Below are 23,057 nucleotides of genomic sequence, written 5' to 3' on the forward strand. Positions count from 1 at the left end.
AGCCGGCGGAGGGTTTGGGGCTGCTCCTTCCCCCTCTCGGGGAGGGGTGGGTTGCGTAGACGGTGGTATGTTGGTAACAAGATGACGTCATGCTCATTTTGCTTGTTTTTCTTCATGGGGAGTTCTATCCACTTGTTCGGCTTTCCCCGGTCCCCAGTAGGCCTAAGAACTCCATTTGCTTTGATTGATGCCAGGGTCTAATACATTCATATCAGCCCAGATAGCTCCTGGGAGCCGAAGGGGCTTCCCCCAGAAAATCCATGTTCTTTTTAATATATTTCAAACAATTAATTTGCTTAACCTAAAACTTCAAGATGGCTGATCACTAATACAATTCATATCTATGGTCTTCATTTCTAATGGTAAATAATTTTCCTTATGCCAGTTGTAATAATTGAGAATCTTTTGTTAAAACTCAGACCAAAGACCTCAAACAACAAACACTTAATTTATCTGATGATGACCTCTCCATTCATCAGGCAATTGTACACAAAACAAAATATTGAATGATCGAAAGGGTTGAAACAGCCATATACAACTCAGTATTCCTGGCACCATGACTGACCATACCTCTTGTTCAGTGACATGATACTGAAGCCATAAGTGATACAAAAGTTTTTTGTAACTTTTATGACTTCAGTGCCATATAAAAAAAATAAAAAATTCTGTGGAGAGCCCCTTCAGCTCCCTAGAGCTATACCGGGCTGATGTGTATAAGTTAGACCATGGCAACAGTCAATCGAAGGAGTTCTAAGCCTACCGGGGACCAGAGCCAGAACCTTGCCCCCCCCCCTCCCCCTGCCTCAAGAGAGGCACGAGGAGCAATAGCCTAAAGACACCATGTAATTGGAAGCAGTCTTTGTCTGCCATCTACCAGGTCAGGCACCCAGAAAGGTAGGAATTCCAAAACAAACTACTGCTGATCAAATAAATTGCAAACTGAAAGCCGAACTAGCAACAGAACTCCCCAATCAAAACCAAGGAAACAAGTATGACGTCACCACAAATGCCACGCGTCCGTCTGCGCAACCCTTCCCCCCCTCCACGGGAGAGGGACGGGGGGATCCCAGACTCCACGTTGGCAACTCTCCTTAGTTCAAGAGGCTGTTGTGTTGGTGACGGTCGATCGCTCTGGCTCCACTCTTTGTGCAGTGCTGTAGTTCGGTGTTGTTGCTGTTTTGGTGGTGCGTGAGCCAGATGTAACGCAAGAGTACTGGGGCTGCATGCACCTAGGGCTGCCTTCCCTAGGTGTCCTGCAAGTAATGCCTTTGCGGCCTCAGGGTTATCTTTCATGAGCCGTTCAGCAGCAGCTACCTCCGTGTGGTTCTGTCGTTGCTCGGTGATTGCCCGCTCTTGGGGGTTCAGCTGGGGTGGTTCTTACTCCCGTTTCCCTTGGGTTAGGAGGTAGTTTCGTCGCTGGCTGGGGAGCGAGGTACTGTGCAGCTGTCTGATATACGTATTGCAACCGGTTCTGTTCTCCTGGAGACGTTATGCTTTTGCGTTTTATTTTTTTTGTTTTTGTTTTGTGTTGCCTGTCGGGGGTCTGCCAGGTGTGGTGGTAGGACCACAGGTAGACCCCCTTTCCCCTTGGGGGGGGGGAGTCCCAGACCTCCACGCCGGCAACTCTCCTCAGTTCAGAGGCCGAGTATCAAAAAATGCGAGAAACTGCCGACCGGAGAGAGGGAGGGATGTCCCCCTCCCGGGGAGTGGGGAGTTGCGCAGACGGATGCACTGCTTTTGTGGTGACGTCATACTTGTTTCCTTGATTTTGATTGGGGAGTTCTGTTGCTAGTTCGGCTTTCGGTTTGCAATTTATTTGATCAGCAGTAGTTTGTTTGGGAATTCCTACCTTTCTGGGTGCCTGACCTGGTAGATGGCAGACAAAGACTGCTTCCAATTACACGGGTTTCTTTATGCCATTGCTCCTCGTGCCTCTCTTGGGGCCAGGTTCTGGCTCTGGTCCCTGGTAAGCTTAGAACTCCTTCGATTGACTGTTGTCATGGTCTAATATATACACATCAGCCCGGTATAGCTCCGGGGAGCCTCCGGGTCTCACCCAGAAAATGGCGTTTCATTACATTCAACGCTTGTATTATTATAAAGCACAGGAGCAGCACAAGTAGAACATCCCCAATTTTTTTATGAAGATCAAATGGAGAATTCCAATTCATCGATAAAATTAGTTTTATTTATATAGTGAACATAATTTACTAAGCAGAAAAGCAAAATGCAGTGAAACATGCAGTCACTTTGATGTATAAGATCCAGTTAGCGTTGTTGGATAAGAATGTATTGGAGCAAATTGTAGACAATGCTAATCATCTGAAGTCCAGAGTAGAAATCAAAGCTCCATTCATAAGAAACAAGGCTAAGAAAGAAAGCTATGACTGCAACCAACCTTGAACCACTTAAAGATGAATGTGCACTATTTGGCCAATTTCTTGTGGTGACACCATCACGTGCTGAGATTGATCTGAAAGGGAGTATCAGTAAATCCCAGTCTTCTGTGAATGGTAACCTACAGTCTTCCTTTGCATAGAATATGCTCTTGAACATTCAAAATGCTCTACAGAAGCTGCATTTATTTATTTTAACACAAATGTTGTAAAACTGCAAATGTCACTGTAGAAGTTTATGAGGATATAAACTGGTTATGATGTTCCAAATCATTTGTTGCTATTGTCATAGACAAAGAAGTCTATGACAAGGTCAATGCTATTTGACATAACATAGCACATACAGTACAGCACATATAAGAGAACAATAAAGCAGTTATGAGAGCTGGTTTAAGAGACAGTACATTAAATCTCTGATGAAGTAGCTGTGAATGTCATACAGTACAACCTCGATTCAACGAATCTCCGACTCGTTTGCACACTTTTAGGGACGGATTTACTCACCTGGTTCAACGAACAATGGTTCGCCGAAGCGGGAGATGTTCGGATTTGCTCACGATGTCAAGGCAGAGTGCATAGACTGGTGGAAACCTTTCCTATTCTATCACATATTACTATTAATATATCGCTCATCTGATAAGTTCGATCACACAAGTGGACCACAGAAGTTGACCGCACAAGTGGTCCACAAGTGGTCCACAAGCTTACGATGTTGGGACAGAGTTCAAAGAGTGGTGGAAAACCTTCCCATTCCATCACAGGTTACAATTAATAATTCCTTCATATGACAAGTTGGATCACACAAGTGGACCACACAACAAGTGAACCATATGAACCAAACACCAGTCAGAATGGTCCACACAAGAAGTGACGCATATTAACCAAGCCCCAGCCAGAGTGGTCCACACAAGTGAACGACTGACTTTCAATGATTTTCGTTCACTGATTTGTGGCACACGTATCTTTGCAAACTAATTTAAAAGCTGAAGCGTGAATAGCTAGCTAATGTGTTGAAATCTTCTTTTATACATTTTCTGTGATGAAACAAGATGAGTGAGGGGTGGACAGATAAGGGTACAGTAGTTCACTCACTTTCGCCTGTGTCGTCATAGTTCAGTGACCCATGACTTAACATTTCAGATTAATAAATCATTTCTAAAATTGGTGTTTTAATAACTCTTGTTGACCAGACCACACACTAGAAGGTGAAGGGACGACAACGTTACGGTCCATTCTGGACCATTCTCAAGTCGAAGTCGACAATCGACTTGAGTATGGTCCAGGACGGACCATACTGTCGTTGTCCCTTCACCTTCTAGTGTGTGATCTGGTCAACATACTTTAGCCACATTATTGTGACTCATTGCCTGCTTAATAACTCTTTATTATCTTAATTAAACTAAACTAAATAAAACCAAAAAAATACTGTAAATATGATAGATATCTGCTATTTGAGAAATTATTCATATTATTGGTGGCACAACTCCAGCGCGAGTGGAAGGGGTCTAATCCGTGTGTGCACACAACACCATGCGTGTTTTGTTCGATTTTGTCGCCACAGTTCAGTGACCTACGGCTTTGAAATAATAAAATAATTAAATCAGTTCTAAAATAAGTATTTTTTATAGCTCTTATTATCATAATAATGTTGCTAAACTAAATATATATAACCCAAAATTATATAATTTGATGTAAATCGAATATTTGTGAGAAATTTAAGTTACTGGATCTGGCTTAAACACCAGTCTACTGTAGGGTGTACATATAGATCTAGTCTGCGTTCATACAGTATACACCCTGTGCCCTTAGTTTTGTCTGCGATTAACATACAGTATTTAACAGCTGGTGGAAGAATAATCGTAGAATTTACCATTTTTTTACTTCAGTTGTATTGTTATACAACAAAATGTCTCAGGGGCTTACTAATAGTGCCTTATTAATGCCAAAAATGAAGTAATATTTTGCAAGAACTTGTAGCATAAAATAAACCAGCACCAGCACAGCCGAACCAGCACGAGAACAGCCGTACCCAGCACGAGAACAGTCGTACCCAGCACAACCACAGCTGTACCCAGCACTGGTACAACAGCAGCAACAGCAGCCAGCACCAGCTCAGAAGCAGTTGAAGCCAAAGTAGCAGCGAGCACCAGCAAAGCTGATGCAAACATCTAAAAACATCATGTGTGGTGTGAACAGTTAGAACAAGTGTTGAATTTAAGTCTGTACATAGTATTCAAATTAAAGTTACAGTAATTTTTGTGTACAATAGTTTCATAAACTGTATTGCAGTACTCAACATACAGCAGAACTACTTAATCAACACAGTGTTAACGGTATAATACACTACAGTACGTATTTACTGTACACAACTCCATGAGACTTCAAGATGGACATACCTCCAACAATAAGGTAAATAACAAATGTAACTGTATTTTTTAGTAGGGTAATAATATATAGGTACAGTATATAATATGATAATGCATTTTTAATGTGTACAAGAAAAAAAAAAAAGAGACACTGATGCAAACACCTCCTGAAGGTCACCTCTTGCAACGCATTCAACGCTCCAACGCACTGGGGTTGGTCCCATATAGTATGTTGAATCGAGGTTGTACTGTATTTCAAATGTCAAATTAGTATCAAATTAAAACATGCGATCTTAACACTTTCGTTCAGTGGCGACGCAGTTTGCGTCCATTAACCACTGTGATGCGCCGAGTTTATTGTGACATTTCCCCTGTACGCATGAAATCAAGTGTTCCCCAAAATTATTTTTTGTAAAATGATAAATTGTTCCCTGAACATAACCCCTGAAGGGTTAATAAAAAACATGACCTTGAGAAGAAATATAGGTTAGGAATGGTCTCCAAAGAATTTTCAAAGAATTACTCGTCATTGCTATCTAAAATAAATATAAGAGCAAAAACTAAATACTACGAAGATAAATTTACCCAAACAAAGGGCAACATTAAGAAAACATGGAGCACAATTTCACAAATATTGGGATCAAAGAAGATTTTAAATAACAAACCAATACTCCTGTCCAATAACGATGGTCAGCTTATAGCCTCTGATACTGCTATTGAGTTCAATAGGTTCTTCTTTTCCATTGGGTCATCCCTTGCAAATGATATTCCATCTTCCAGTACTGATGTTCAGGACTATCTTACAGGTAACTATCCACAGTCTCTGTACCTAACGCCTGCAAATTCCACTGATGTTAATGAGATAATCCTTTCCCTTAAAACCAAGTCTAGTGCCCTTGAGGAGATACCAACTTTAATTTACAAAAAAGCCTCCAGATCTTTAGCCCCTGCTATTGCATTGCTCTTCAACAAGTCACTTGAACTCCAAACCTTTCCAGATATTCTAAAAAAAAGCGAGAGTAACCCCTGTCCACAAATGTGGAGATCTCACTGATGTTAACAACTACAGACCTATATCAATCCTGCCAAACTTGTCAAAAATATTTGAAAAACTAATCTACAAGCAGCTTTACTCTTATCTAGCCAAACACAATATACTTCGCTCTTGTCAATATGGCTTCAGACCCAAAAAAGCACTAACGATGCACTTATTAGTATGATTAACTTGATACATGCAGCTCTTGATAAAAATGAGTTCCCTGTTGGGTTATTTGTGAACCTGCATAAGGCTTTTGACACTGTCAACCACCAAAACCTTCTTCTTAAATTACATCATTATGGAGTCAGAGGTCACTCCCTGCAGTACCTTAAGTCTTACCTTACTGACAGGCTCCAGTATGTTTCTGTGAATAATTCAATTTCTCCCACCCTACCTATCAATATTGGTGTTCCTCAGGGAAGCATACTTGGCCCTCTCCTCTTTCGTATCTACATAAATGACCTTCCAAATGCCTGCCAACACCTCAAACCAATTCTATTTGCTGACGACACAATCTTCATTTATTCCAGTCCTGACCCCCTTGCTCTAAATGTCACAGTGAATACTGAGCTAAATAAAGTCCATCTTTGGTTAACTGCCAACAAACTCACCCTCAACATTGACAAAACTTTCTATATTTTGTTTGGCAATAAATCCTCAAATCAAATAAATCTCAGAATAAATAATACCCAAATTTGTAACAAAATAGATGGCAAATTCCTTGGCATTCTCATTGACCACAAGCTGAATTTCCAGGGACACATTCTAAATATATAAAAAAAAAGTTTCAAAAACTGTTGGTATTCTTTCTAAGATCAGATATTATCACTTTGATGCAACCGGACCGTAAATATATGGCCCACTCGGCCAACGGGTTCCGCGCCCGCTCCGTAAATAGCCGGCCGATCTAAAATACAACATATAAAATACAATTCTTATTCGATCAACTTGGGGTTAGTATGAAAATGTTTGCCATTAAATTTCCGTTTTCTCTAATAGGCACATGGCCTATTTGAGAAAACGGCATTGTATTGTAACTTAGAGAGACTATCGAGTTGTTGACACAACGAGGGTAATCGCCCACTTCACACTCTTGGTGTGGGCCGCGATCATGATTCTACATTTATATGCATATGTCTGTGTAGGGAATTTTAGTGCGAGTTCAGTAATATTAAATATAATGCTGTAGGACTAATGTGGAGCTGACAACAAACAAAAGAGTATGAACATTTTGTTGCTGTTTGGGCGTCACGGCGAGTGATCTACGTTTTATTTATTTCGTGGTGGGATAACCAATGCTTTGGTGACATGTTATACATATGATCTTTTAGAGACTTTTATTGCCAACACATTGATACCAAAATGAAATACATAGCTCGAGAATTGGTGTCAGGAGAGTGAAAAGATTGCACACTGTTTGGTGTTTACGCTCAAGAGCCCAAAACGCCGCACGCACAATGCACTATTTTTTTTCACGGGGACCGCGCGCATTAAAGTGTTAAGTACCTCGCCCTGCCCTGGTGACGCTCTATTACTCTCTCATCTATCCTTATCTCAACTATGGTATTTATGCTTGGGGTTCTACTACCCAAAATCCTGTACGTCCTCTAATTACTCAACACAATGCTGCTATTAGGACAATATCCAACTCTGGTCCCAGACATCACTCAGTACCCCTACTCAAATTTCCGAATATGTTAGATATTAAGTCACTGCACATCCTCTCATGTATATTTTATATATATATAAAATGTTGAACTGTAATGTCAATCCTGACCTTAAAAGCTTCCTAGAAGGTTGTAACAGATCCCATGAGCACCACACCAGAAACAAACACTTATTTGATATTTCAAGAGTATTTATTTAAACTAAAAATGCTTTACAAATCAAATGACCTAGAATGTGGAATGACCTTCCCAATTATGTTAAAGACTGTACCTCTCCTAACCAGTTTTAGATAAAAACTAAGTACTACTGTACCTAATTAACTCCATGTAACCTACCTCACCTCCAAAATGTCAACCCATGTCTACTATTTTAAACAATGCTGTTTGTTGACCAAATTGTATTCTTGCTTTTTTTCTGCCATGTTTCCTCCCCTTTTTTCATTTATTTATTTTTTCTCAACACAATTTATACTTTAATCTCAATTAATATTAAGTTTTAGTCTTAGTGTTTTTCCTGCCCAAAACGCTTTGCGTAATAGTGGCTTTAGGCATTGTATGTACTAGCTCTATCTAAAATCCATCAACTTTTTGTATCTCACCTTGTATGTATGCACTTTACCTGAACAAATATTTGTATTTGTATGATTGCCAATCCCCCAGAATTTGATGTAATAGCATTAGAGATCTGCAATCAGGTTGATAAACTAACGATCATAAATGCATATAGTCCACCTCCATGCAAGACATGAAATGTATGCTCGTGATGGGGTGCATCTATCGAGGGCTGGGGTTGTTGCTGTTGCGAACTCGTTGGAACCAGTGGTTAGAGGCATTTGGTTGGGTTTAAACTGTTAGTAAATAGTGGTATGGGAATTGATAGGGAGGAAGGAGGTAATAAAAGTATGTGTTTGTTGGAGAAACAAATTGGCAAAATGATCAGGGAAAGAGAAGGGCCTCAAAATAACTATTCACTTAGGGTATATTACACTAACAGTAGAAGTCCAAGAAACAAAATAAACGAATTAAATGCTCTTGTCTGTACAGAAAAAAATAGATATTATTGCACTTACCGAAACATGGATGAATGTAGAAAATAGAGAACTATTAGCTGAATATCAAATAAATGGATTTAAACTATTTCACACAGATAGATGTATTAGACGAGAAGGGGGAGTAGCAATATATGTTAGGGACAATTTGAAATGTAGTCTCAAAGAGGGAATCAAAACTGAGCCACACACAAATTATTTGGATAGAATTAAACAAAAAAGCAAATAATATTGTAATAGGAGTTATATATAGGCCACCAAATTTAGACATAATGGAAGCAAAGCATCTATGGAATGAAATATCTAGAACATCTAGATCTAACAGTATATGTCATGGGGTGACTTTAATTTTAGTGGAATAAACTGGGTGAACAAAACAGGGAATAATGAAGCAGAAGATTTTCTAGAATTAATTGATGATTGCTTTCTTACGCAACATATTAAGGAACCAACGCAGGGAAATAATATTTTAGATTTAGTGTTAACTAACAGGGAAACACAAATTAAGGACATGGAAATAGGGAGTGTGCTAGGGAACAGTGACCATAAAGAAATCAGATTTAGCATAGAATGGATTAGATCTGTAGGAGAAAATTCTGTTAACGTGCCTGATTTTCAAAAAGCTGATTTCAATAGCCTAAGAAATTTTTGGGGTCAAATAGATTTAAATGTCTTGGGGATGGGGTGTGGGCTAGATGCGATCCCAGCGACAGGTGACTGAAAAGGGGATTTCAATGTGGATTCAAAATATAACCTATTTAAAAATATTCTAAGCAAAGCCCAGGAACGTAGTATACCATACAAATTGAATAGATCGAATACTAATGATACAAAGTGGATAACGAAGGATCAGAAGAACCTTATAGGTAAAAAGAGAGCGTGGTACAAAAGGATTAAGAATGGGGAAGTTAGTTTAGAACAGGAATTCATACAACTAGCTAGAAATGTTAAAAGAGAGATAAGGAAAGAAAAGAGAAATAAGGAAAAAAAAAGAGATAAGGAAAGAAAAAAGAGATAAGGAAAGCAACAAGAAACTACGAAGTTTGCATAGCAGGGCAAGCGAAGACAAATCCTAAAGGGTTTTTTCAGTTATATCGAACTAATACTAGGGAAAGGATAGGTCCATTAAAAACTGAGACAGGTCAAATAACGGATAATGACGAGGAGATGAGTAGTATTTTTAATAAATATTTTATATCTGTATTTACTAAAGGAGAACTTAACAATAAGCCTTCAGCCGAACAAATATATGTGGGTGGGGACGAGGACAGGTTGACTAGTTTAGCAGTTACCAGGGAGGATGTAATTAAATAGTAAAACTAAAACCAAACAAATCCCTAGGGCCGGATGAAGTGTTTGCCAGGGTGCTTAAAGAATGCAAAGAGGAGCTTTCCGAGCCACTGTCTACCATATTTAACAAATCAATAGATTTATTAGGTTGCAGCTCTTTGCCGTTAGCTGCGTGCCGTGGCTGGGGATGCCCTTTGGGTTGATCTGGTTCCATTTGTTCTCTGTTACAGGGCCCAGGGTCTCCCAGGTCATCCGCAGATTTCTTAAGTCGACCAGCCTGCGGTCAATCCTTGCGCCCGTGCCGTTCGGGCGCAAGGATAAGATGTCACCAAATGTCACCAAGATGTCAAGGATAAGATGTCACCAAACACGGCAGCTTTTGCTGCCGTGTTAGGTGACATCTTGGGCTCATTTCAGGTGCGAGGATTTGGGGGTCACACAGGTTCCTGGCTGACAATTCTTTTGTGAGCGTGTCTGCTCCTGTGCATTCTTGTGTTGCTTTGGGTTGCAGGTTAGAGCCTGTTGCCTCGACTTCGTGTTGCAAAGTTTGTGACGGCCGCCTCCCGGTCTTTCTTTTCCTTCTCGTTGGATATGTAGTTCCAGGGAGCCATAGGGGTTCCCCACAGAAAACCAGCATTGAATGTAATGAAATGCCATTTTCTGGGTGAGCCCTGGAAGCTCCCTGGCAACCCTCCCTCCCACCGGTCGGTGATTTTTTCGCGTTGGTTGAAGCTTAAATTCTGAACTGATGCTTGGCAGCCGGCACAGTGAGGTCCGGGGTTCCCCCTCCCCCTCTCGGGGCGGGGAGGGCTGTGCGGACAATCGGCATGGCAGTAAAGTGTGATGTTTGATTGTTTGCTTGTTTCCTTGGGATTGCAGGGAGTTTCTACCTCTCTGTTCGTTTTTTTGTTTTAGTTTCTTACAATGTGGGGTTTGTTTTGTTATGCCTACCTTTCTGGATGCCTAAGCCCGGTCGATGGCAGATAAGGAAAACCCCCAATCACAAGGGGGGGTTTTCCAGGGCCATTGCTCCCTGAAACCTCTTTGAAGGGGCCAGGTTTTGGCGCTGGTCCCTGGTAGGTCTGAAATCCATAGCTAATGTCTCGGTCTAATATTACATACATTAGCCTGATAAGCTCCAAGGAGACTACGGGACTCGCCCAGAAAATGGCGTTTCATTATATTCAATGCTGTTTTTTTTTGTCAGACTTCCCCCCCCGCCCTATTGCAGCCAAAATATGCCACCTATGTCCCCCCCCCCCATGATCAGGGAACACAAATGAATACTTTTATAAGACGAACAAATTTTGGGGGAATTTTTTTGTTGTTGCACCTGGCAGTTGCAGGCCAAAAAGCCCTTAGCAGTTTAAGAGTTGATATATGCGACCTTCACCAGTATAATCACTCTCATGACCATTATTATGAACTCTCTCAACCAATGAATCTTATTGTATATAAATATAAATAAATTAAAATCAGGCTAGTTGTTTTATATTTCTATGGTGTGTATTCTTTCCTTGTGTTTTTTAAATAAATGTAATGCATGCACCTTGCTAGTTTGGTCAAGTCCTTCGAGACAAACAGTTGTGTGGGGTGGAGTTCACAGGAGCTCAGTCAAGAGTTTGGTAGATGGGTATTTTATACTAAGTGTTAACATAAAGTAATGCATTTAAAGATATTATATAGAATTTTGTATACCATTGCCCCATCCTTACAACAAGGACCATGAATTATAATCAGGTAGTGAACTGCCAGGACCCCCCTGTAAGATTTTCAAAACTCGAGCCCAGATATCAGCCAAAGTATTTCCCCTAAGGGAACAACTAAGTGGTACAGCACAGAAAATATCAAATTCAACCAGATTTCCCATATATGAATACCAAAAACAAAAAATATTCTGTTTCTAACAACATCGTAGTAAAACAATCACAGGTTTCAAAAGTACAACAGAAACTAACTTGCACTCATACACACGTCCACCCATGGAAACGATCGTTTTGGAGTAACTCTGGTCCATGTTAGGGGTAACTGGTTGCTGCGATCCATTCTGACACTGCAATGTCCCACACATTATATTCCTGAAATACAAAATGAGTTAAATCATAAAGTGTGAAATTCTGTTATATAAATTTACTAACAAGGAAAAACAATAATGACATATGGCATACAATGAGATTAAAAATATTGCTAGGTTAAAATTTCAAACATAAAACTGAGAACTTTATGTATGTTTATGCACCTTGGTAAAGCCTACCCAGATGCAATAGGGGGAAATTTTTTTTTATACCTAACCCTTAAACCGCACAATACATACATATAGAATTGAGGGTCTAGCGCACGATTTTAAATGGCCCACAAGAGATAAGGGCAACTATAGTCCAGCCATGGTCGATAGTAAACAGACGCCACCTTGAAAAAAATTGTGGGTAACATATCCAGGTGGGAGAGCCTAAGTTCTAAGTGAGCCACCAAGGCTGGCGCACGCAGTATATGCTCACAACACTGTTTGTCAGCTTGTGACCACAGCATAGCCTAAAAATGTCAAAATATAAATGTACATGCTATTATTTAGTGATAATAGTATTACAGAAGACCCCAGTGATAAAAAATTACAAGGATTCTGATAATAGCAGGATTGTGGTTATAATTAGTGCTGTGGTGGGAGGAGTAATCTTGGTGGGGAGGGAGGCAGCATTGTCTGCTGACTGTGTGGCCACCTTTTACTGTCTGGACTCACTATACCAGCTTAATGGTTCGCTATGGTGAACACAAATGTAGATATTTATATATAACATGTGTATATAGTGCAATAACAGCAAAAGGAGTATGTTGGGAGGAGCCATTTTGGCGAGGGAGGTGGTGGTGTCTGCATGACTTGTTATGCAATGTATGGTGGCCACTATTATGTTTGGGCACCTTATCAGCTTAGCTGTACAGTTTGTACTCAGCTTGTCTTTGTCGTCAGGCCATGTGAAACGCTGCCGCTTGCCTCGGCATGTTACTGGGGCAGTAAAACCCTGCCTAGTAACACCATTGCTGCTCGTACTCGGCTTGTCAACACTGTTTCGGACTGTCACTGAATCCTGAGAATGATTCATCACATGTATTATTGCTAAATAAACAGGCATCAGAGGAAACACATGGTGGTTGTGACTCTAGCAGTATTGAGCCAGGGCTGTGAGTCAGATCGGGTGAGGTGCATGTACTGTACACACTCGCAACCTCCTCCACCTCATTCTCCCCCCTCATTCGTGTCAGACCACTGTGTTAGGCCTTTCTCTGGATCGTTGTCTAAATCATCATTCATCGCACCATCATCATACAATATGTTGTGTATTTTCTCCTCAGTCATTTTCCATGACCACTGCTGACTGTGGACCGTGAGCTCGTAGACGATGCGTCAGACATGATTGTTTCCTTGAAACTGAGGCTCCCCATGGTCCTGGGGCATGATGGGATTTTTTTCAAAATAGCAGACGATCACTGGAGCCCTCAGGCATCCATTTCGTACCCGCATCACCGCGCTCCAGTTTTGAATGATATGCTATACTTATACGATCCCTGTGGCGTGTTGCACACCACCCGTCGAGAGCCTCAAGGCGTGTTGTGCATTACATTGGTTAATAGGCTATTATTAACCCCTCAACTGCGCAACGCACCTGCAGGCCCTCGACAAGGGTGCACAACGCTCCTCTGGGTATTTATATTTTTAGCATTCCATTCAAAACTCCCATGGCTACATGAGGTTCACATCAGCTTCCTCAGGGCTCTTGTAAACAGACGCCATCTTTAAAAAAATCGTGAGCCGCATTCATGGGTGAGAGAGCCTCGGTACTGAGTGAGCAACCAAGGCTGGCACACACAGCATGAGCTCACAGCACTGCTGCTCAGCTTGTGACCACAGCTTTGCCTAATAATGTCACAATATATATATATAACTTATATTATTTAGCCATGATAGTATTACAGAGGAGCCTGAGTGTGATAATGACTATGTACAATGTTCATATATCAGTGATTCAATGCTGTTCACGATGTTTACAGTGCTAGCCACAGCACCACCACAGCATTATTTCGTCCATCTAGGAATCGTCAAATGACTTCCTAGGCTCCTTTACAAAATAAACTTGTGGTAAATTAGTCATTTATATGATTTAGTGACCAGTATTGTGATAATAGCAGGATTGTGGTGATAATTAGCACTGTGCGTAGTATTGTGGAAGGGGGAATTGTTGTGAGGGAGGGAGGGAGAGAATCGAAGTAGCCTCACTGTGTGTGTGTGGCAGCCACTCCTGTTTTGCTCATCATACTAGCTGAGTGGTTCGCTATGGTGAACACATATGTACATGGGTATATACAATGTGTGTATATAGTGTAATAACAGCAACAGGAGTATGCTGGGAGGAGCCATTTTGGTGAGGGAGGTGGCGTTGTACTCGTACAACGAGTACGAGTACAACTGCTATGAGTACAACGCCACCTCCCTCACCAAAATGGCTCCTCCCAGCATACTCCTGTTGCTGTTATTACACTATATACACACATTGTATATACCCATGTACATATGTGTTCACCATAGCGAACCACTCAGCTAGTACACAAGGCAAACACCGCCTAGGAAACTGAGGCCAGAGAAACATCTATCCCGGTTGACATTAGCTTCCGAACTGAAGCTTGGCAGCCAGCACAGTAGGTCCGGGGCTCCCCCCTTCTCCCTCTCGGGGCAGGGAGGGCTGCGCGGACGATCGGCGCGGCAGTAAAGTGTGATGTTTGCTTGTTTCCTTGTGATTGTAGGGAGTTTCTACCTCTCTGTTCATTTTTTTTTGTTTTAGTTTTTTACCATGTGGGGTTTGTTTTGTTATGCCTACCTTTCTGGGTGCCTAACCCCGGTCGATGGCAGATAAGGAAAACCCCAAACACACACGGGTTTTTCCAGGGCCATTGGTCCCTGAAACCTCTCTGAAGGGGCCAGGTTTTGGCACTGGTCCCTGAAACCTCTCTGAAGGGGCCAGGTTTTGGCACTGGTCCCTGGTAGGTCTGAACTCATTAGCTAATGTCCCGGTCTAATATAACATACATTAGCCCGATAAGCTCCAGGGAGCCGTAGGGGCTCCCCAAAGAAAAAGGCTATTTTCAGTGTAGATAATGCGATAATTATCATTAAATTGACTTGTGGCATCTGACGACGAAAGGAGAGCAAGGTAGTGGCTGGTCTCTGGTGGTCAGAAGCAGCAGGAAGGAGAGGGGGGGCTGGAGGCGCCAGTCACGTGTTGCCTCTACTGACACCACAATTACTCCAGCTTTCCTCGACAACTTCTACCTCTGACAACCAGCCACTACTGACACCACTTGCCTCCTGACAACAACTCTCTCACGAATGCCCCCATGACACCATTTTATCACCATTTCAGCTGGTTGTCAGCTGCCTGGCTGACAACCTGCCTCCCATGAGAATACGTAACTTACACCACCTGCCCCCTAACAAAAAACCCTAACCACTGACACCACTTGCCTCCTCACAACAACTTTCTCACCACTGTCCCCTCCTGACACCATTTTATCAGCATTTTTATCACCATTTCTCCCTAGAAACAATGGGTAAGGATAATAAAACACTATATAACTGTTTACACTCTGGCAAATCATAGTTGATGACAGCCAGCTCCGACGCTCGGCCTCGGTGACCGCTTGGACAAACATTCCTCCCTTAATCGAAAATTTGTTTGTTCCACTGAACATTTGGTACCGAATTCAATTTGTTCGGCTCTTCCAGGAATTCGATAGAGCGGGGTTCGTTAGACTGAGGAAGCACTGTACAGTACAATCTCGATTCAACGCACTATATGGGACCAACCCCAGTGTTGGAGCGTTGGATTTGTTGCAAGAGGTGACCTTCAGGAGGCGTTTACATTAGTGTCTTTTTTTCTTGTACACAATAAAAATGCATTGTCATATTATATACTGTACCTATATATTACTACTCTACTAAAAAATACTATGTTACATTTGTTAATTACCTTATTATTGGCATTATGTCCATCTTGAAGTCTCATGGAGTTGTGAATGCGGTACAGTAAATACGTACTGATGTGTATTATGCCGTTAGAACTGTGTTGATTAAGCAGTTCTGCTGTATCTTGAGTACTACAATACAGGTTATGAAAACTATTGTACACTAAAATTACTACAACTTTAATTTTAACACTATGTACACACTTAAATTTAACACTTGTTTTAACTGTTCACCCCACACACAATGTTTTTAGATGTTTGCATCAGCTTTGCTGGTGTTTGCTGCTGCTGTGTTGGCTTCAGCTGCTGTTGAGTTGGAGCAGGCTGCTGTTATACTGGTGCTGGGTATGGCAGTGCTGGTGCTGCCACCCTCAAGGCCAGACGCACTAATATTTCTCCTCCAACAATATTGTTTGTGGTGTTATTACGCTATATACACATTATACATAAGTATCTACATGTTTTATTCACCATACCTGTAAAAATAAGCTGGTATGGTGCCCAAAGACCATAGTGCCCACCAGTAAACATGACAAGTCGTGCAGATGACGCACCTCCCTCACCAAAATGGCAGCTCCTAACCTACTCCTATTGCTGTTATTACACTCTATACACACGTTATATATAAGTATTAACATTTGTGTTCACCATAGCGAACCACTAAGCTGGTATGGTAAGTGCAGTCAATAAAAGGTGGCTACACACAGTCAGAAGACGACGCCACCATCCTCCCTCCCACAGCATTACTCCTCCTTCCATGGAGCACAGCGCTAAATATCACCACAATCCTGCTATTATCAGAATCCTGGTCAGTTTTATCACAGTCTGGGGGCTTCTGTAATACTATCATCGCTAAATAATAGCATGAACATATATATTTTGACATTTTTAGGCGATGCTGTGGTCACAAGCTGAACAGCAGTGCTGTGCACTCATGCTGCGTGCGTCACCCTTGGTGGTTCGCTAAATACTGACGCTCTCACACCCAGAAATGTTGGCTACGATATTTTTTTCTAGCTGGCGTCTGTCAACTATCGGTCGTGGCTACACTATAGCTGCACTTTTCGCGGGGGGTTTAAATTAAGGTGCTAGACACTAAAACAGCTATTAATGTATTGCACGGTTTCGGTTTTATTACTGAAAAAATCTATACATGTATTGCGTGGTTTAAGGGTTAACCCTCAAACCGCTAGGGGCCCAAATGGAACTCACACCCACAGGCGCAACAACAACAACAAAAAAAAATTCTTTCGTCTTATAGAAGTGTTCATTTTTGTTCCCTGATCACGGAAAAAATAACAAAAAAATCGTACGTGGCATATTTTAGCCGCAATAGGGTAGGGAAATGTGGCAAAAAAGGGGCGTTGGCAGAGCCTTCGCCAGAGGAGGTCTACTCCGCCCGAGCTGTCAGACGGCAGTTGCCACAAATATATTATTACCTAATTATTTCAATGTGATTTTTTCTTAGTTTTTTGCAGTAATATTATTCCATACAGTGAATTGTGGTATATTTATATAATAAAATGTGTGAACCATCACTGTACTCAAAATTATGGTGTGCATATTAGTGATTCAATTATTATGTTCTTAAAACAATAAACATAGTTTTGCTGTTGTTACACTATATACACAGGTTATATATAAGTATCTGCATGTTTTGTTCACCATAACGAACATAACTTGTGAGTCAAAAAGCAACGAGGAGTGACCGTCACACACTAGCGAGCCACTCACTGCCACTCCCTCCCTCAACACCACCTCACTCGCCCTCATTCTCCTCCCACAATACTGTTTTTGCATTTATTCACTATACACAGACGTTATATATACGTATTTACATGTTTTGTTCACCATAACTGTACATCTAAGCTTGTATGGTGAGTAAAGGCACAAAGACGTAGCTACTCACACAGTCAGCTGATCAGCAGCCGCCCTCAAGGCCAGACGCACTAATATTTCTCCTCCAACAATATTGTTTGTGGTTTTATTACGCTATATACACACATTATATATAAGTACCTACATGTTTTATTCACCATACCTGTACAAATAAGCTGGTGTGGTGCCCAAAGACGATAGTGGCCATCAGTAAACATGACAAGTTGTGTTGACGACGCTCCTCCCTCACCAAAATGGCGGCTCCCAACCTACTCCTCTCGCTGTTATCACACTCTATACACACGTTATATATAAGTATCTACATTTGTGTTCACCATAGCGAACCACTAAGCTGGTATGGTGAGTGCAGTCAATAAATGGTGGCCACACACAGTCAGAAGACGACGCCACAACCCTCCCTCCACAGCTTTACTCCTCCCTCCATGGAGCACAGCGCTAAATATCACCACAATCCTGCTATTATCAGAATCCTGGTCAGTTTTATCACAGTCAGGGGGCTTCAGTAATACTATCAGTGCTAAATATTAGCAGTATCATATATATTATGGCATTTGTAGGCGATGCTGTGGTCACAAGCTGAACAGCGTTGCTGTGAGCTCATGCTGCATGCGCCAGCCTTGTTGGCTTGCTCAATACTGACACACTAACACCCAAGAATGTTGGCCTGTATTTTATTTCTAGGTGGCATCTGGCAACTATCGGTTGTGGCTGTACTATAGCTGCCCCTATCCCAGGTGGGGCATTTAAATTATAGCGCTAGACACGAAATCATATATATATATGATTTGCACGGTTTAAGGGTTAAGCCAGATCCGTTAACATAAATTACTCTCAAATATTGGATTTATATCAAATTATATATTTTTTGGTTATATATTTCGTTTTGCAACATTGTTAGGATAATAAGAGATATAACACACTTATCTTAGAACTGAATTATTAATTTTATTATTTCCAGGCCATAGGTCACTGAACTGTGGCGACGAAACCGAACGAAACACACATGGAGGTGTGCACACGGATTAGACCCGTCCACTCGTAATTACCTAAGTAATTACCTAAGTGTAGTTACAGGAGGAGAGCTACGCTCGTGGTGTCCCGTCTCCCCAGCACTGTCATATAATGCTTTGAAATTACCGACGGTTTTGGCCTCCACTACCCTCTCGCTTAACTTGTTCCAATCGTCTACCACTCTGTTCACAAAAGTGAATTTTCGTATATTTCTCCGGCAGCTTTGTTTCGTTAGTTTAAATGTATGACCTCTTATTCTTGAAGTTCCGGTTCTCAGGAATTCTTCCCTATCAATTTTATCGATTCCTGTTACTATTTTGAACATAGTGATCATATCGCCTTTTTTTCTTCTATCTTCTAGTTTTTGCATATTTAATGCCTCTAACCTCTCCTCGTAGCTCTTGTCCTTCAGTTCTTGGAGCCACGTAGTGCCATGTCGTTGCACCTTTTCCAGTTTGTTGATGTGCTTCTTAAGATATGGGCACCATACAACCACTGCATATTCCAGCTTTGGTCTAATAAAAGTCGTGAACAATTTCTTTATTATTTCTCCATCCATGTATTTAAAAGCAATTCTGAGGTTAAAAAGTGTAGCATAGGCTCCTCGCACAATGTTCTTAATGTGGTCCTCAGGTGACAGTTTTCTATCTAGAACCACCCCTAGATCCCTTTCTTTGTCAGAATTCTTTAAAGATTTTTCACATAATTTATAGGTTGTGTGGGGTCTATGTTCTCCAATTCCACATTCCATAACATGGCATTTATTAACATTAAATTCCATTTACCAAGTGTTGCTCCATATACTTATTTTGTCCAGGTCTTCTTGAAGGGCATGACAATCATCTAGGTTTCTTATCTTCCCTATTATCTTAGCATCATCAGCAAACATGTTCATGCAATTCTGTATTCCCACTCGTAGCTCGTTTATGTAGACAATGAACATTACCGGTGCAAGAACTGAACCCTGTGGTACTCCACTTGTGACATTCCTCCAATCTGATACCTTGCCTATGATTACGGCCCTCATTTTTCTGTCAGTTAGGAAATTTTTCATCCATGTTAGTAGCTTACCTGTCACTCCTCCAATATGTTCCAGTTTCCAGAAGAACCTCTTATGGGGAACTCTGTCGAAAGCCTTTTTTAGCTCCAGATAGATGCAGTCAACCCAACCATCTCTTTCCTGTAAAATCTCTGTGGCTCGATCATAAAAACTGAGTAAGTTCGTTACACAGGATCTTCCAGATCGAAAACCATACTGTCTGTCTGATATTATATCGTTTTCCTCCAGGTGTTCTACCCATTTAGTTTTAATTATTTTTTCCAATATTTTGACTATTACACTTGTCAATGATACAGGTCTATAATTAAGGGGGTCTTCCCTGCTTCCACTTTTGTAGATTGGAACTACATCAGCTTTTTTCCACACATCAGCTACAACTCCTGTAAACAGGGATGCCTGAAAAATCAGTTGAAGAGGAATGCTGAGCTCAGGTGCACATTCCTCAGAACCCATGGTGAAACTCCATCTGGACCAACTGCTTTGTTCTTTCTTAGCTCCTTGGGCATTTTTTCCACTTCGTCTCTAGACACCTCTATGTGCTCTATGTTGTTCTCTGGAATTCTTATTGTGTCTGGTTCCCTAAAGATTTCATTTTGTACAAACACACTTTGGAACTTTTCGTTTAGTGTTTCACACATTTCCTTTTCATTTTCTGTGAATCTATTTCCCATTTTCAACTTCTGATTATTATTCTTTACCTGCAATTTGTTGTTTATGAATTTATAGAATAGACCTGGTTCTGTTTTACATTTGTCTGCAATCCCTTTTTCAAAATTTCTTTCTGCCTCTCTCCTCACTGCCGCATAGTTGTTTCTCGCATCTTTGTATCGCTGGTATGTTTGGGGGTTTGGCCTCTTCCTGTATGGATTCCATTTTTGTGTCTTTGGTCACTGGCCCTCTTGCAATTTCTGTTGAACCAATCCTGTTTCCTAGTTCTGCATCTCTGTTTTGGTATAAATTTTTTTTGTGCCTTTATCATATATTTCACAAAACTTGACATACATCTCATTCACTTCCTTGTCTAGCATCAAGTCTGTCCAATTATACTCACTAAAAAAAATTCTAAGGTGGCCATAATGTCCTCTCCAGAAGTCAGGTTTTTCAACTGCTTCAACCTCCTTATTTTCTTCCAGATTATAACGCATTGCATACTTTATTCCCAAAAAGACATGGTCACTTTTACCCAAGGGAGGAAGGTACTGAAAGTCAAATCTCTCTTCCTCCTTCCTGGTAAATATCAAATCTAGCATGGAGGGAACGTCCCCTTCCCTCATCCTCGTAGCTTGTTTAACATGTTGATACAAGAATGTTTCCAGGATGAAGTCTACAAATCTACAGGTCCAAAAATCTTCTGTTTTAGCTTCATATGCTTCCCAGTCTATGGATTTCATGTTGAAGTCACCAACTATCAACAGTCGTGATCTATCGTTATCCGCTCTCGCTATAATCTCTCTCATTATTTTCATAAGACCTTCTCGTTTACTATCTAGCTCCTCCTTTGACCATGTGCTGCTTGGCGGTGGACTATCAAAGGAGGAGCTAGATAGTAAACGCAAAGGTCTTATAACAATAATAAAAGAGATTATAGCGAGAGCGGTTAATGATAGATCACGACTGTTGATAGTCGGTGACTTCAACTTGAAATCCAGGAGGTGCAGGAGGCCATTGCGGCCTATGGGATGCGAGAGGCTGAAAACCTCCGGAAAGACGGGATCGAAGAACCCTCTAGGATCACGGAACTGACCCTGGGGAGGAGTAGATACCAAATCCAACTTGTACAAGGACGGAGAAAAAGAGAACCCTGTGCTTTATAACACCAAGCCCCGTTCAGAGGGTACAAAAACCCAAGCGGGGTCAAACGGGGCCAAAGGCCCTCAAGTCAACCCCTTCCCCACCCTAGGAACCCAACCATTTAGACCTGGGGCCGAGCTGTCCTCAACCCCCCCCCCCCCCTCAGTAGACAAGGCAGGAGGAACTGAAAAACTGGGAACGAAGGGGGCCCACTGGTCACACCCAGTAGCTTCGACCAGAGGACCTGGCTCGAATGCCTCCGTCGCCACGCCAGAAAAGGCATCCCCCGAAACCGCCCAAGTCTCAATGCCAACTAAACTCCTGTTCCAACTATGAAGCCCTTAGATGCTTCGGAGCCGGAAGCAAGGCAGGAGGACCAGGTCGAACAACAGAAGGCGAAAGGACAAGGTGGTGCGGAAGGAACTTAGTCAAGGCGACTAACACCCCCTAACTTAGCATATTGCAGCAACCTAAACCGAGCATGCAATGCTGAAGCTGCCTGCACCTGTAAATCATGATCAGTGGACTGGGTGAATTGGAGTATGAAGAAGGAGCAAAACTCGCAAGACTCCGGGTTGAAAGTGTCACCAACCCAACAGGCAGCATGATGGAGGCACAACAGGCGAATGTCATCCCGAGACGAGGGGACAGAGCAACCTTCAAACTTGCACAAAGCGAGTGGGGACCCAGAGGTCGCGTCCATTGGACCAGAGAACCCCTACGGGGTTTCCCAGGGCCCTTAGTTGCGTTATCGCGCTAAGGGAAGCCCAGGCAGGGTACTGCTAAAAAACAACCAAGCAAACTGCTACAGCTGAATCCGGGGCAGGTCCTCACCAGGCAGAAAAAGAAAACCCTGCAAGAGGACAACGTACCCAGGGGAACAAAGCAGGTCATTATGAGTGGTGAAAACTAGCTGCACAGTACCCTGTGCCCCAACCAGTAATGAAAACTACTACCTACCCAGAGGCAAACAGGGGAGCAATAACCACCCCAGCTGAATCTAAGGATGGTCAATCATTGAGCAGCAAAAGACACAGGAGGTAGATCCCAAGGAGACTTGTTGAAGGTTACCCCAAGCCCCCAAGAGCAGTACTTACAGGGTACCTAGGGAAGGCAACCCTAGGCGCAGCAGCCCAAGTACTGAAGAAATTACTCCTGGCTCGCACACCACTGAAAAGAGCACCACACCACAAGGCACAGAACTGAAATATGCTGGAGCCAGAGGCATACCACCTTGCCAGCATCACATTAGCCACCGAACTGCAAGGTAGATAGCCGGCGTGAGGGGTCTGGGGCTCCCCCTTCCCGCTTCTGGGGAGGGGGGTTGCGCAGACAAAGGTGCAGTAACGTGGTGACATCATGCTCGTTTTCATTTGGGGAGTTCCGTCCACTAGTTCAGCTTTCGGTAGCAAAATTTTTACCAGAATAGGGGGTTTGTTTTTGGGAGCCTACCTGTCTGGGTGCCTGACCCGGTCGA

General features: G+C 42.0%; 1 protein-coding gene across 19 annotated transcripts in view; it reads right to left on the reverse strand.

Moving 5' to 3' along the window:
* LOC123775303 (disintegrin and metalloproteinase domain-containing protein mind-meld) overlaps positions 1 to 23,057 on the reverse strand; it is an 890,968-nt gene that overhangs the window by 200,417 nt on the left and 667,494 nt on the right. For 17 of the 19 annotated variants that reach the window (XM_069311664.1, XM_069311663.1, XM_069311654.1 and 14 more), the window contains 2 exons: positions 11,766 to 11,885; positions 2,399 to 2,473 (listed from right to left, as the gene is read on the reverse strand). The exons of 1 other annotated variant lie outside the window; for it this stretch is intronic. In XM_069311664.1, the coding sequence (XP_069167765.1) occupies positions 2,399 to 2,473; positions 11,766 to 11,885 (195 nt within the window). The remainder of the gene's footprint in view (positions 1 to 2,398; positions 2,474 to 11,765; positions 11,886 to 23,057) is intronic. One more of the 19 variants, XM_069311657.1, reaches the window with a different exon arrangement.

The sequence above is a fragment of the Procambarus clarkii genome, chromosome 70, assembly GCF_040958095.1.
Source record: "Procambarus clarkii isolate CNS0578487 chromosome 70, FALCON_Pclarkii_2.0, whole genome shotgun sequence".
NCBI lineage: Eukaryota > Metazoa > Arthropoda > Malacostraca > Decapoda > Cambaridae > Procambarus > Procambarus clarkii.